The sequence below is a fragment of the Rhinolophus sinicus genome, chromosome 14 (assembly GCF_057876585.1).
Source record: "Rhinolophus sinicus isolate RSI-liver-muscle chromosome 14, RSI-T2T, whole genome shotgun sequence".
Taxonomy (NCBI): domain Eukaryota; kingdom Metazoa; phylum Chordata; class Mammalia; order Chiroptera; family Rhinolophidae; genus Rhinolophus; species Rhinolophus sinicus.
Window position 1 is genome coordinate 70,154,785 of NC_142514.1, and position 16,268 is coordinate 70,171,052.

General features: G+C 38.0%; 1 protein-coding gene across 6 annotated transcripts in view; it reads right to left on the reverse strand.

Annotated features, from left to right (window-relative positions):
• Positions 1 to 16,268, reverse strand: part of EVI5 (ecotropic viral integration site 5) — a 223,954-nt gene that overhangs the window by 141,068 nt on the left and 66,618 nt on the right. For all 6 annotated transcript variants that reach the window (XM_088791322.1, XM_019752853.3, XM_019752838.3 and 3 more), the window contains exons 3-5: positions 9,107 to 9,296; positions 8,251 to 8,475; positions 7,368 to 7,442 (exon numbers count right to left, since the gene is read on the reverse strand). In XM_088791322.1, the coding sequence (XP_088647448.1) occupies positions 7,368 to 7,442; positions 8,251 to 8,475; positions 9,107 to 9,296 (490 nt within the window). The remainder of the gene's footprint in view (positions 1 to 7,367; positions 7,443 to 8,250; positions 8,476 to 9,106; positions 9,297 to 16,268) is intronic.

Below are 16,268 nucleotides of genomic sequence, written 5' to 3' on the forward strand. Positions count from 1 at the left end.
TATTATTGATCAAAAATCACTTGGCTAAATACACAAATAATATCAGTAAGGAGTATTCAAAAGCCGTAATAAGCTCTACAGGATAGTAACTATTACAGTACATGTCAAAAGCTCACCATACTGGGGGAGAACAACACTGGAAAAGTCATAAATCAAGACCTTGTTGAGTCTGTAGCTGAGAGAAACTCAGGCGTCTCCCACACTGCTGCTTGTTAGTTCCCTAGAATGCTGCTCCTGTTGTCTTTGTTGTTGTTAGAAGTCAAGGTGTCTTCTGATGCTATAAGCTACAAGCTGCATATAAGTTTTCAAGGTGTTAACAATCTGAAGAATGTGGCTGCTGTTGTTGTTGTTGCTGTTAGAAGTTAAGACGTCTTCTGATGTTGTAAGCTGCAAGCCGCATAGAAGTTTTTTAGATGCTAACAAGTTCTCAAGAAGACTAACCCTGGGGAACAACACTGGAGAGGCCGGAACCAGCCAGACCTCACCAGGTTCACAGCTGGAAGTCAGGACATCCCCTGGTGTTGTAAGATGCATGTTGTTGGAAGTCTTCAAAATGTTAGAATGATGAAAAATCACCAATGACAAATGACCAAATGACGAAATAATAATAATTATACTGCCAAATGAGATCGGTCTTATATGTTTCCTCAGATGTACCTCAGAGCCAAGTTTCTTGTTCCTGCCAACCCCTCCGGCAATGGCCAGTTCCGGGAGGGTCCGGCAGTTACTGATATGAATGGGGCCCATCCAGCCGAAGAGGCAATTCATCTGGATAAGCAACAAGGCCTGGCAATGTGCCTGTAACGTCATCCTGACATAACTTAGCTACTTCTTTACTTCATCTGCTGATGTGGGCGAAACAGACAGAACAAAGAGGAAATTCTCTCAAACCCTGATCAAGAATTTCTTTAACCTTAAGCTATCACCTCACAGTACAGACAGAATAGCTTCATCTCACATATCCCCTACTCAAGAGAATGAGACCAAACAGAAAACCAACCTCAGCTCATCTCCCCTGCTCGGGAGAATGAGACCAAAGGCAGAATTTACTCAACCCCTGATCACAGCACAGAAATCACCTCATGTACAGGAACAGATAAAAGCTAATAGACAGGGCCAGCCCGGTGGCTCAGGCGGTTAGAGCTCCGTGCTCCTAACTCCGAAGGCTGCCGGTTCGATTCCCACATGGGCCAGTGGGCTCTCAACCACAAGGTTGCCAGTTCAATTCCTTGAGTCCCACAAGGGATGGTGGGCTCTGCCCGCTGCAACTAAGATTGAACATGGCACCTTGAGATGAGCTGCCTCCCAGATGGTTGGAGCGCAGGCTCTCAACCACAAGGTTGCCAGTTCAATTCCTCGACTCCCACAAGGGATGGTGGGCAGCGCCCCCATGCAACTAAAATTGAACATGGCACCTTGAGCTGAGCTGCCGCTGAGCCATCCGCTCAGTTGGTTGGAGCGCGTCCTCTCAACCACAAGGCTGCCTGTTCGACTCCCGCAAGAGATGGTGGGCTGTGCCCCCTGCAACTAGCAACGGCAACTGGACCTGGAGCTGAGCTGCACCCTCCACAGCTAAGACTGAAAGAACAACAACTTGAAGCTGAACAGAACCCTCCACAACTAAGATTGAAAGCACAACAACTTGACTTGGAGAAAAGTCCTGAAAGTGCACACTGTTCCCCAATAAAGTCCTATTCCCCTTCCCCAATAAAATCTTTAAAAAAAAAAAAAAGCTAATAGACAAAAGCTCACATCAACCAAAGAAGGCAAATTTTCCTCAACATCTACTCTACATCTCAGCAAAACGTGCACTTCCTTCCTTCCTCCATACACAGCCATAATTCTTCTTAATCCTATCACGCCCTACGGCCCCATTGACTTAAATCAGTGACTACAAGCAGCCCAACATCCCGTAACTCTCACCCTATGTGGTTCTATTGTTCCCCTAATCTAGCCCCACTTCCAACCTTCCCAACACCTTTTTCACAGCACTTTCTGGAACTCATAATCTGCCATCAGCAAAATATCCTAACTATATCCTCAATCTTTTTATTGAACGTTCTTTCTTCTTCCTTCCTCTAACTGAAATCTGACTTTCCCCTAAAAATAGTTCAATACCAAAACCTTGCTGTTCCCTGAGGTTGACTGTTTCTCTCCCACAGCACTGGAAGAAGCCAGAGGGTAGAGAGGTGTATGTCCCTCCTTGAACCTCACTGCCACTTCCACAGCATTAACTTCTAGTTTTCTCTGAACCACATGGCAGCAGGCATTACCCATTACTCGGCTTTTTTTGCAGTATCTACCAACCTCTGGGTCACCCCCACAATCTCCACTCATTTTCACGTGGATTAATTCCTTGGCCTACCACATCTCTGGCTTGCTTTGCTTCACTGATCCTGGCAGGCAGTTAGTAGTTCAGGCTCTAGAGCCATACCACCCAAGGTTGCAACGCCAGTAATAGCTAGTATGTGACCTTCAGCAAATTATTCAACCTCTCTGTTGCTCAGTTTTACCATCTATCAAATGGGTAAAATAACTACTTATTTCACAGGGATGCGATGAAAATTAATACACATAAAGTATTTACAATTATCTGATCTTGCAGTCCTATCATATACAAACACTACCTTTTCTCTGTTCTCAACTCTCCTGTGCTCACTTTGCTGTTATATGTACCCACTCGCTGAAATCCACAATTACTTCTCGCTCTCTCTCTCTCTCTCTCTCACTCTCTCTCTCTGTCTGTTATAATTTCAACTGTGGATTATTCACCCGTGGATAAATCTAACTCTACAACTACATTAGGCAGCAGTAAATGGCTGTGTAAAAACAAAAACACTTAACCATGCTGGCTGGTCTCATGTTGAATTCAACACCACTAATCTCAGCGGATCTTTAATGCTAGCTATTAATACTTTATTACCCTAATTCAGTCACCCCCATTCTCCTAGACAATTTCAAACTTTCTCATCTGTCCTCAAGCTTCCAGCACCTCCTCCCCACCTTGCTTGCTATTTCAATCTTTTTAAAAGAAGCAATTAAAGAAGATTCTTCCCCCTCTCACACTACCACATCTACCATGCTACCTGCATCTGTACCCATTTTTATGGCCTCTAGTCTCTCTCTTCTACCTACCAGCCTGGACTTTTCCCTCAATTCCTATCTCATATTTCCAACTGCCCACTTAACATCTCCACCTGCATGTCCAACAGACATCTCAAACAACACTCCTAATGTCCTACCCTGCCATTCCTTGCCTCAAACTTCTGCACAAAAACCTATGACTCAATACTGACTTCTTTCTCTTTTACTCTATATCCAATCTATCAGTACATCCTATTGGCTCTATATTCAAAATATTTCAAGAATCAACCACTTCTCACCCCAATACCTTGTCCATAGCATCATCAAGAAAGTAGTCCATTGTCTGGACAACTGCAAGAGCTTCCTCTCTGGTAATTCACTCTGCTGCCTCCCTTGTACTCCTTTCCCAACAGTCTATTCTCCATACTGCATGGAGCTGCCAGAGTGATGCTTTCAAATGATTTAGAGCATTTCACTCCACTGCTCAAAACAAAAAGCCACTCTAGTGGCGTCCCATATCCTCAATAAAAGCCAAAATCCTTACGAGATCCTACATGATGTCACCCCTTACTACTTTTCCAACCTCATCTCCCACCGCTACCTTCCCCTTTCCACATCTTCCCTCCACCCCTCACTCCAGTTAACAGGGGTAATGAATCAATGAATCTCCCCCCTTTTTTTTTTGTCTTACAAGGACTTCTTCTCTTCTGATGGTATCAAAAAAGTTTCATCCATTTCTGAGACATGCAGTATGACATCAGGCAGTCAGGAATTCCCTGGTGGACTGAGCAAAAATGAAACGCTGACCAAAAACAAAATACTGGCTTTTTTTTTTTAAAGACAGACAGGCTTTTCTTTTTCTTTCTTTCTTTTTTTTTTTTTTTTTAAAGATTTTATTGGGGAAGGGAAACAGGACTTTATTGGGGAACACTGTGTACTTCCAAAATTTTTTCCAAGTCAAGTTGTTGTACCCCCAATCGTGTAGCCGTGGAAGCCGCAGCCCAGCTCCAGGTCCAGTTGCCCTTGTTAGTTGCAGGGTGCCGTTGTTAATATCAGGGTGCACAGCCCACCATACCTTGCGGGAGTCAAGGAGTCCATCCGGCAACCCTGTGGTCGAGACACAGAGCTCCAACCAACTGAGTCATCCAGCCACCCAGGAGCTGAGCGGCAGCTCATCGACCTTACTCCAGCTGTGGAGGGCGCAGCCCGCTGGCCCATGCGGAAACTGAACCAGCAGCCCCACTGCCCAGAGCCCGCGCCCCAACCAACAGAGCCACTCATCCGCCCCATGGCCATTTTTTTTTTAGTTTTCAAAATAACACACTCTTCACAAAACAGAAACATCAATCATGCCCCAAGGCAGCAAAGACATTTCTTTCGAAAAGCCTTCCCCAGGCTAAACAACAGAACGAATTTAATAAACACCTTACCAATAAGCACCAACACACCAGCATTCCAATATTCCCCTCCCGGGTAGAAGAGAAATATAAAAGTAGAAGCCTTTTGCTTTAGCTAGTGGGCTTCCCAGTTTCGGGTACCCCCTCCCGCTCGGGAGCTGTAACCTTGCTCCTGCTTTTAATAAACTACCTTCCTTTACAACCCTTTGTCTCTCCCTGGTCCATGTGTCCATTCTTCAGTTTCATGAGACATGACCCCGTATCACACCCAGATATTGCCGGCAAATCCTACATTGCTTCCTCTCTGCAATAGCATTGATATGGGAACTGGAGGAGGTTTAAAACATGGTGCTATTTTTAAAAATAAATTGAAATGACTGAATATAAGGACCAAAAGGAGATATAAAAAACATTATCACTGGGTCCTTCTCAATAAAATTCAAACAATGGTCACAAAGTGCAAAAGTATAACACCAAGTAAAATATAAATATGAAGAACAATCAATCATCCAGTTGTTTCATAGTCATTCCTTTTTATTAGAAAGAGATCTGAATACTTGAGTCTTAAGAGTACCTGCCCGGTGGCTCAGGTGGTTGGAGCGCCTTGCTCCTAACGCCGAGGTCGCAGATTTGATTCCCACATGGGCCAGTGAGCTGCGCCCTCTACAGCTAAGATTGTGAGCAAACAGCTCTCCCTGGAGCTGGGCTGCCATGAGCAGCCGGTTGGTGTGAGCTGCTGTGGACTGCCGTGTGTTGCACGGGCTGCTGTGGGCTATCGTGTGCCGCCGTGAGCGGCAGCCAGCATGAGTGGCTGGCAACCAGTGTGAGCTACCATGGGCTGCTGTGTGCTGCCATGGGCTACCTACCGTGTGCTGCCGTGAGTGGCCAGCAGCCAACCATGACCAAATGATTGCTCATAATGTCAGCATGGGCCAGGGAGCTGTGTCCTACACAACTAGACTGAGAAACAACAGCTTGAACCGGAGTGGGTGGGGGGGGGGGGAGGAGAAAAAGGGGGAAAAAGAGTTCAGTGCTGGTACATATTTTCTCTGACACTGAGTTAGTAAGAATTCATGTCTTTTGCAAAGGTCGAAAGGGGACAATATCACCTATTTTTATAGGACTACTAAGATATACACAAAACATATATACCCAGCACTTTTAACTACTTTAACACAACATGTACTAAATAAGCTAATGTTGTAAAAATGTTTCTAAACTAGTCGTGGGAGGCAATATAGCATAGGTTGTAAGAAAATAAGCTTTAGAAACAAAGAGAGGGGCTTTTGAATCTGGTTGCACAGCACTTCCTAGTTTGTGGCCCCGGGATATTAAATGATTATTATTATGGTAGTGTATCAGCTGCCAGTGACAACAACAGTTAAGTAAATCAATTATGAATGAGAGTATCACTACCAGCACTGCCTGCAGTGTCTTAAAGGAAAAAGTGTGATGGCCCCTTATGCTTCCTAGAGAGTTACATCAGCTGCTATAAGATTCATACCTCAAGTAAGGAAAAACTACTCTCTAGATGCTCAACAGAAATAACTACTGAACAGTAATTTTGGAGCTAATATGAAAGTAAAAGGAATAGAATTGTGACAAAAATCACTGGATTGATAATAGGGATGTTTGAGTTCAACAGTGAAAGGCCTACCAATCTAACCAATTATAAATTAGGAAAAATCACAATTTAGCAAAAGAGCTATACCTCAACATTAACGTATCTAGGATTTTTAAAAATTATAACCTAATATCACCTAGAAATGGACAACTATTCTGCAACAACTAGAAACAGTTCTTAGGTTATAAGACAAAGCAAAAATCAGTCATTTTTATTATAAAACCCTCTTTGACATGAGGGTTTTGCCACTCAGAAAAGAAGTGTGTATATATTCCTGACAGTTACAGAGCTTTAAAACTTGGTGGAACTGTTGGGAAATTGAAGCAAAGCATCGGAGAAACAGTTTGCTTTTATCTACCATGATATGTGATCTTGGGCAAGTCACTGAACTTTTACTGCAGTCTACTTTATTGCCAAAAACCATGTTAGGCTTTTATATATATTATCTCATATAACCCTCACCACGAAGCTGAAAGTATTACCTAATTAAGGCCCATAGAGAGAAGTTAAATGATCTAACCCAAGTTCATAGAACTCAGTGCAGAGCTAAGATGCAAAAACCAGCCCGTATGATTCAAATCAAGTTATCTTCAAGGTTTCTTTTCAGATCATATTTTAGCTTGAGACTGAATATACAGGATGAGGACTTCGAAAACAAATTTTAACAAGGCTGAAGAGATAACACTATATGCCATTTCCCTTCAAAGCTACGACTGTCCTGTCTCTGACATCTGAAAACATCCCATCCAAACCCATTAAAAAATAAGTTACTGCGAATGGACGTATATATTATATCCCTGGGACAGTAAAAGTGACTGAGTACCACTATTTTAGAGCCCAAAACAAGCCCCCAGTTTGTCACCATGACAAACAAAATTCCTGTATAAATTCCAAAGACATTATACAACATGAAAAACATTTAATATCAATACTAATCATGTCCTCCTTGGTTGGGAAACAATAACTCTTCATTAAATATTGGCATATAAGTTAAGGTTTAAAAGTAGATACAGGCTTTAGAAAATATTATGGTCCAAATGTAGACACCAAGAAGTTGAAATTTCATTTAGCAGTAGGATATTATTACATGTTATTTTCAACAGTTTTAATGTTTTAAAGTGCAAACTAAATATTTCTATTTAAATTTTGCCTAGACAAAAATATCTAATATCTACTTATACTTAATAAAAACAAGGACGCTTTTTAAATTCTCCAGTCCAACTTTAATAGAGAAGTTAATTGGATATTTAATACTAACTTACCTGCATAAGCAACAGTCCAACTATGAAAGCACTTCCTTGACAGTAACCAACCTCACGATCCACTAAAGAATATGCCTAAAAAGTAAAAAAATATTGTTCAAAATACTTTAACACAATATATTATACCTTCTCTAAAAATCTGAAAATAGTGAATCAGGTAAATTATAAAGACCATTTATTTTTTATAAAAGTTCTTCCTTGTTTGTTGTAGATTTTATCTTACAAATATTTAAAAAGCAAATGATTACATAAAATATTCTTTTTGCAATTTCCCAATTAGAAACTGATGTCTCCTAAGGACAAGAAAATAAAGGAATTTGTACTCAGGAATGTAACAGCTTAAAAATCATTTAAAATGTATACCTGATAAAGACAAAAGCAGAGTTAAGGCAAAGCACTGGTTAAGGTAAAGCACCGGCAAAAATGAAATAGTTTAACAAGAAATCAATATTTCACAGAGGTAGCTGGAAGGGAAAGGAATTATGGGAAGGGAAAAGAAAATTTTACAATGGTACACACTTCCAAGGACTAAGAGCTCTTAACAACACTGACCATACATAGCAAGTAGAAAAATTTGCTCCCAGAATGTGAAACTCACAGCAGGTGAATTATTCATTTTCACAGAGGATCTCTCAATGTATAGTGATTTACAGGTTATTTGATTTTGGCCAACTAATACCAAACAATATGATGAATCTTCTAATAAGTTCTCCAAACTAGACAGTAATGTAGCATCAGAATTAAAGCAAAAATTATGCTAAAGCCCAATTTATTGCCAAAGCAACTGATTATTGGGCTGAGAGTTCATGCTTCATTGTGGAAAATATAATTTCAACCTTCTGAGAATTCATTTCATTTCAAAAAATGAGTAAATAGAACTTACCTTCATTACATTAAATAAAACCTCCTGTCCAAGGCTATCTTTTTCCTTAAAAAAATTATGTTCAGGGTAAGTTCTAGCAATGTCCCTTCGGATCAATTTTTCACAAGGCGAAGTCATTTTCAGGAGTTCTGAATACTGATCCTTAATTGGCATACTTTGTGCACTGCATAAAAGTTGCCAAACTATTGCTCTAAAGTGGTGGGGTATCCCTTTACGAACAAGTTCCTAAAAATAAAAATAAAAGTAAAATTTAAAAAATGATTATTTAAGTCTCCTACTTTGGAAGCCAAGAAGATTTATTGAGGGTTGGAGTGAAGTGGAAGACTTTATCAAATTTATGATTCCCAAAGGTACTTTTATAATAAGACTAGGGAACCTTATCATTAAAGGACTAAGATTTGGCCCTTGGGTGTATCCTGTTCTGGTGAAGCTACAATGTTACGTATAAATTCTTGTCATCTCACTCAGAATATGGCCTCCAAAGATACTAAGGACTTGATAATCTGCAGAGCTGTCAATGGTAGTAACCATCATCTTACAAAGGGCTGTTATAGGCAAAAAGAAAGTAAAATATTGGTAATTCAAGGATGTAGGATGTCACTTCATTTCTGAATCTATAAAATGACAGAATTTAATTTCTAAAATAATTTCCAGCTATATTTCCAATTAGGAAACCTCTATAATAACTAATATCTACAAACAAAACAATGGGTAAAAATAAATGAAAATACATAAGGGAGACCTCTTTATTCTATTACCTGGAAAGTAACAGAATCTGATTTTTTTTCAATCCTGTTAATCCATGCTGAATTCCCTTTGGGATAACAGGAAGAACTCCAACAAAGAATATGAATACCTTAACTTGCTTTTCCTTTTTTTTGCGCACATCTTCCCATTCGTTAACGATTCTTCCCCAAAGTATCCAAGAGTCTTCTTCAAGGTGGCTGAGATTGCTCGAGGCTGATGAACTTGATACAAGGGAGGAACCACTGTTTCTTCTTGACCCATTTACAGATCTTAAAGACTTACTGTCCGTCTCTAACAATCTAAAACATAATTAAAAATTGCTCAAGACCTAATGTCACAGTGATACTAGATGAAGTAATGATACTTACCAGAGCTTCACTACAGCAAATTAGCCATAGCTATACAATATGCATTTCAATAATACTTGGTTGACATCTAAAAAATTACTGCTGCATTTTTTTCATCTAAGCATAACAATTTCAAAATTTGAAACAGTAAATTATGTTGAATGTTTTAGTGCTATTAGTCCTGTCATAATTTTCCTTCACCTTCACTAAAAATTCAAATTAGGAGAAATCTGGTGAGAAAAGTGGTTAGGAAGGCTTCAGGAAAAAGGAAGCTGTACTTGGAAGAAGTATAACAAATTCTACGGAAGAACAAATCCTATCATGTTTACAATGTGTCCAGGACTAAAAAAAGTAAGTCAGAGCCACTCAGATTAACCAAATCCCTTCTCTTTTTTCATTTTGCTTCACTCATGCATATCTAATTTGTCCCAAACAAAAAGTGTTTTGTTTGGTCCATGCAGTATTTGTGTAAAAAAACTGAACAATTACTAATATTAAAATTGGAAGATTTAATTTATTTGTTTATATACGCTTACATTTATATTTATTTACAATTCTGGATTCTCTTGAAAAATAAAAAGATAAGGCAAAACCAGGCCCATATTCCTGCACAGGACCAACGGGATGTAGCTACAGTAGTTACTTAACCCATTCAATCTCCATAATCTCTACTATCTCCCCAAAACTCAGGCCAACTACCGTGTTTCCCTAAAAATAAGACCTAGCCAGACAATCAGCTCTAATGTGTCTTTTGGAGCAAAAATTGACATAAGACCCGGTCTTATATCATATTATGTTAGATAAGACCGGGTCTTATAGTAAAATAAGACCAGGCCTTATATCAATTTTTGCTCCAAAAGACGCCTTAGAGCTGATTGTCTGGCTAGGTCTTATTTTCGGGGAAACATGGTAACAGCTGTTAGTCATTAGTGGGCTTACACTGTTAAATGGAGACCTCTGCACTCATAAGGTCCTGTTGGCCTTGAGTTTGCAACCCTATTTTAGGCCTCTACCTTATCTGCAGGAAAGATGGGTTAAGATAATTTTAGAGACCCGTTTTGAGACTCACCATGACATCAAATCTATTATTTATTTCCTATACACAAGGCTAGAAAGATTGGAAAATGTGATTCTATCATTATAAAGATGCAAATTATATCATTCAAGTCAAGGTCCTAAAACATCTATTTGTGTATTTAACATGGCTACTACTTATTCCAGTAACTCCTTCAAAAAGTGATGTGTTTAGGGTACAAGAAATGCTCCCAACACTAATTTATGATATAGTAAACACTAACAAAGAAAAAAAAATACTTGGGTCAAACCCTACTTAGCAGATTACAGAAATACCCTTTGTGAGCCAGATTTTTAACCCTAAAAGCATTTAGCTCAGAGCAAAGAAAACTAAATATTGACTGAATTGAAATAAAATCAGAACTCCCATAATAAAAAACCTTCAAATCCCAAACATGTTATATTCAATAACACAATAATAGATATTAAACAATTGCTATCCTTATTCATGGGATAATTTAATACATTTTCATGGCAGAAATCATTTAAATAAAATGTCCCAAATATTGCTAGAAACAAAAATTCACAAAGCAGCCAAATTAAGCGTGAATTATTGCCATAAATATTCTTTATTAGAAAAGTATAATTAATGATCATGTTTTACTTTAAGTACTTTTTCCATAGATATATTTCAGTAAATCCATGATGTATCTCACAGAAAAATTAGTGTACATATGTAAGTAATTTTATGTATGATTCTAAACCCTAAGAATTCTAAATGGAATAGAGAAACAAACTTTACTAAAACATTTGAACCTAAGTTCTTCATTTCACTTTATTATTCATTGAATGCTTGCTATATGCCAAATAATTAAATTGCATCATTACCATCAACAGAGAGACATGTAGTTTAATAGAATATGATGATATTTCCTAAGCTAAACATAGTATGAGATACAATGGATGTACAGACGAAAAAGTGCCTAAACAGAAGGCTTTTAGAGCATCAGAAAGGTCTCAGATTGTCAAATTGTAACTTTCAAAATAATCATGAAATGCCAAGTGAATTCATGGATGGGTTAGAGAAAAAGATTCACCTTCAGAGGAAATTGAAATAACATATACAAATATACAAAACTGTGAGAAAGTTACAAATGAAACAGTCCAAGTAAACACATCACATTATTTAAAGATATAGTCCCTGTAGCAAGAAAGCAAAAACCAACAACAAAAAAGTTATTGTCCCTGCCTTAACTCATATAGTATATAAAAATGACTCAAAACTGGTAAAGATATATGTACTCCAATGTTCATTGCAGCTTTATTTACAGCAGCCAAGACATGGAAACAACCAAAGTGACCCTTAATAGATGATTGGATAAAGAAGGTGTGGTATATATACACAATAGAATATTACTCAGCCATAAGAAAAGATGAAATACCCGCTTTTGCGAACATGGATGGATCTTGAGATTAAGCTAAGCAAAATAAGTCAGACAGAAAAAGCTGAGAACCATATGACTTCACTCATATGTGGGATAAAAACTGAAAGCAACAAAGGAACAAGCCAAACAAAGAAACAAAAACTCATAGACACAGACAACAGTTTAGTGTTCCCAACCAGAGGGTAAGGGAAGAGGCGGGTAGTAGAAGAGGGTAAAGGGGGTCAAACATATGGTGATGCAAGGAGAACCGACTCTGGATAGTGAGCACAGAATGCAATATACACATGATGTATTATAAAATTGTACACTTGAAAGCTATGTAATTTTACTAACCATTGTCACCCCAATAAATTTAATTTAAAGAATGACTCAACATGGACAATAGGGCTGAATATAAAAGCTAAAACTATAAAAGCTCTTGAAGAAAATAGGAAAAACTCTTCACAATCATGGAGTAGGCAAGATTTGCTAATGGGACAAAAAGAAATACTAACCATAAAAGAAAAAATGTATTAAAAAATTGGACTTTAAACTTAAAATGTTCTGTTCTTCAAAAAATACCATTAAGAGAATAAAAAAGTAAGCCACAGACAGAAAAAAAAATATTGTCAACATATATATCTGACAAAAGATTAGTATCCAGAATGTATGAAGTCTTAAAATCAGTAAGAAGGCAAACTACACACTTTTTAAATGAATACGAGACCAACTGACAATTTCGAAAACAAGATAATCAAGTGGCCAATAAGCCATTGAGTGTTCAACATCTTTAGTCATCAAGAAATGCAAGTTAAAACCACACTATGGACACATTAGAATGGCTGCCATTCTAAAGGCTGATCACACCAAGCACTGCCCAGGATGGGAGCAACTGTAACTCAGGTATTGATGGCAGGATAATGTTTCAACTACTTTGAATAATTGTTTGGCAATTCTTTATAAAGTAAAATAAATTTTCTATGACTCAGCAAGAGAAATGAAAATATGCCACAAAAAGACGTACAGCTCAAAGTCATATAAGTTTTCGTTTTTTTTTTAAGATTTTATTGGGGAAGGGGAACAGGACTTTATTGGGCAACAGTGTGTACTTCCAGGACTTTTTTTTTTTCCCCAAGTCAAGCTGTTGTCCTTTCAATCTTAGTTGTGGAGGGTGCCGTTCATCTTCAAGTTGTCCTTTCAGTCTTAGTTGTGGAGGGTGCAGCTCAGCTCCAGGTCCAGTTGCCGTTGCTAGTTGCAGGGGGCACAGCCCACCATCCCTTGCGGGAGTCAAACCGGCAACCCTGTGGTTGAGAGGACGCCCTCCAACCAACTGAGCCATCCGGGAGCTCAGTAGCAGCTCAGCTCAAGGTGCATGTTCAATCTTAGTTGCAGGGGGCGTTGCCCACCATCCCTTGCAGGAGTCGAGGAATCGAACTGGCAACCTTGTGATTGAGAGCCCACACTCCAACCAACTGAGCCATCCGGGAGCTCAGTGGCAGCTCAGCTCAAGGTGCCATGTTCAATTTTAGTTGCAGGGGGCGGAGCCCACCATCCCTTGCGGGACTCGAGGAGTTGAACAGGCAACCTTGTGGTTGAGAGCCCACTGGCCCATGTGGGAATCCAAGTGGCAGCCTTCGGAGTTAGGAGCATGGAGCTCTAACCGCCTGAGCCACCAGGCCGGCCCCGAAAGTCATATAAGTTTTATTCATAATAGCCAAACACAGAAACAACCCAAATATTAAAAAAAAAATGATTAAATTGTGATATATTAATTCATTGCAATACTACTCAGCAAGAAAAAGAAACTGCTAATACCTATGTACATTAACATGGATGAATCCTACAAACATTAGACTGAGTGAAAGAAGCCAGATGCAAAGAATACATACTATATGATTCCGCTTACATGAAGTTCAAGAACAAATATATTACAGCAGAAAATATAGGGGTTAATCCTCATGACTTTGGGTTAAGCCTTCTTATGACACCAAAAGCACACATGACAAAATTAAAAGATACATAAACTAGACCTCAGAACTAAAAATGTTTTGTACCTCTCTGGATGCCATCAAGAAAGTGAAAAGGAAACCCACAAAACAGGAAAAAATATTTGCAACCCGAGACTTGTATGAAGAACTCTTACAACTCAATAATAAAAAGACAACAACCTAATAATTAAAAAATGAGCAAAGAATCAGAATAGACATGTCTCCAAAGAAGATATACAAATGGCAATAATCACATAAGATGTTCAACACCATCAGTCATTAAGGAAATGCAAATCAAAATTATAATAAGACAACTTTTCACAACCACTAGGATGGCTATAATCAAAAAGACCAATAATAACATGTACTGGTGAAGATATGAAGAAGGAACCCTCAGACACTGCTGATGGAAATGTTAAATGGTAAAACCACTTCAGAAACAGTCTGGCAACTCCTCAATTGATTAAATATAGAATTACCATATGAACCAGCAATTCCATTCCTAAGTATACCATGTTTCCCCGAAAATAAGACCTAGCAAGACAATCAGCTCTAATGCGTCTTTTGGAGCAAAAATTAATGTAAGATCGTGTATTATATAATATGATATGATATGATTATATAATATGATGTCATATTATATAATATGACATAAGACCTGGTCTTATAGTAAAATAAGACCGGGCCTTAAATTAATTTTTGCTCCAAAAGGTGCATTAGAGCTGATTGTCCGGCTAGGTCTTATTTTCAGGGAAAATGGTATATCCAAGAGAAATGAAAACCTATGTACACAAAAAACTTATACAACAAATGTTTATGGCAGCATTATTTATAATAGCCAAAAAAGTGGAAACTACTCAAATGTCCATCAACTATTGAATGGACTAAAAAACACTGGTACATCCATAAAATGGAATAGTATTCAGTCATGAAAAGGAATTAAATACTGATACACGCTACAGCATGGCTGAACCTTGAAAACATTATGGTAAGTGAAAGAAGCCAGTCACAAAAGGAAACATAGTATATGATTCTATTTATATAACATATCTAGAATACAGAAAACAGATTAGTTGTTGCTGAGGACTGCAGTGGGAGTGACGGGAGAAGGATGTATGGGAAACACTGCTAATAGATACGCAGTTTCTCTTAGAGGTGACGAAAATGTTCTAAAATTAACTGTGATGATGGTTGCACAACTCTGTGAATACACGAAGAACTACTGAATTGTACATTTTAAATGGGTGAATTGTATGGCATATGAATTATAACTCAATAAAGGTGTTACATAAAAAGAGCAAGCAAAATACGTCTATGGCAATAAAAATCAAAAAAGAGGTTTCGGGGGGTAAGATTACTAGAAAGGGCATAAGAATTTTCTGGGATAATGGAAATGTTCTAAGATGATAGAAATGTTAATTGGCATGTGGGTTCTATACAGGCGTATATATTTATCAAAACTCAAACTGTACACTTAAGAACTGTACATTGATCAAAAATTATACATCAACTTTATAAAAATTTATGATATTGTTTCTGGCTAATGACACTAAGGGTAGTAAGAATTAGGTGAGAAACTACTGCTTTTTATTAGTGGAAGCCCTCCAGAACTTTTTTAAAACCACGACTATTACTATTTAAAGGACTATTTTTTATATATTAAGTGTATCTATTTTGTAAAGAAAGGAAGGTATGAAAATTACTTCCTTTTCAAATCTGTTGGTCATTCTAGCAAATTTTAGAATTTTCCAAAGAAAAACTTCGGATTTTTTTTTTAATTAAATTTATTGGGGTAACATTGGTTAGTAAAATTCTACAGGTTTCAAGTGTGCAATTCTATAACACATCATCTATATATTACACTGTGTGTTCACCATCCAGAGTCACTTCTCCTTCCATTACCATATATTTGACCCCTTTTATCCTCCTCTACTGTCCCCCCCTTACCCTCTAGAAACCACTAAACTGTTCTGTGTGTCTGAGTTTTTGTTTATATTGTTCCTTTGTTGCTTTCATTTCCCCCATACGAGTGAAGTCGTATGGTTTTCGATTTTTTCTGTGACTTATTTCGCTTAGGCATAATAATCTCAAGATCCATCTATGTTGTCACAAATGGTCCTTTTCATCTTTTCTTATGGCAGAATAGTATTCATTGCGTATATATACCACATTTTCTTTACCCAATCTATCGAAGGACACTTTGGTTGTTTCCATGTCTTAGCCAGCGTGAATAAAGCTGCTGATGGGAATGAAAATTGATACAGCCACTATGGAAAACAGTATGAAGGTTCCTCAAAAAATTAAGAATAGAACTACGACCTAGCAATTCTTTTTCTGGGTACCTACTCCCAAAATCTGAAAACATTTATCCATAAAGTTTATGTACCCCTATGTTCATCGGAATTTTTTTCAATGCCGTAAGTATAATGAAGTCTTGTATGAAAGAGCTAGAACATTTTCCAGAAAACATAATACTTGAATTGATACAACAAATCTCT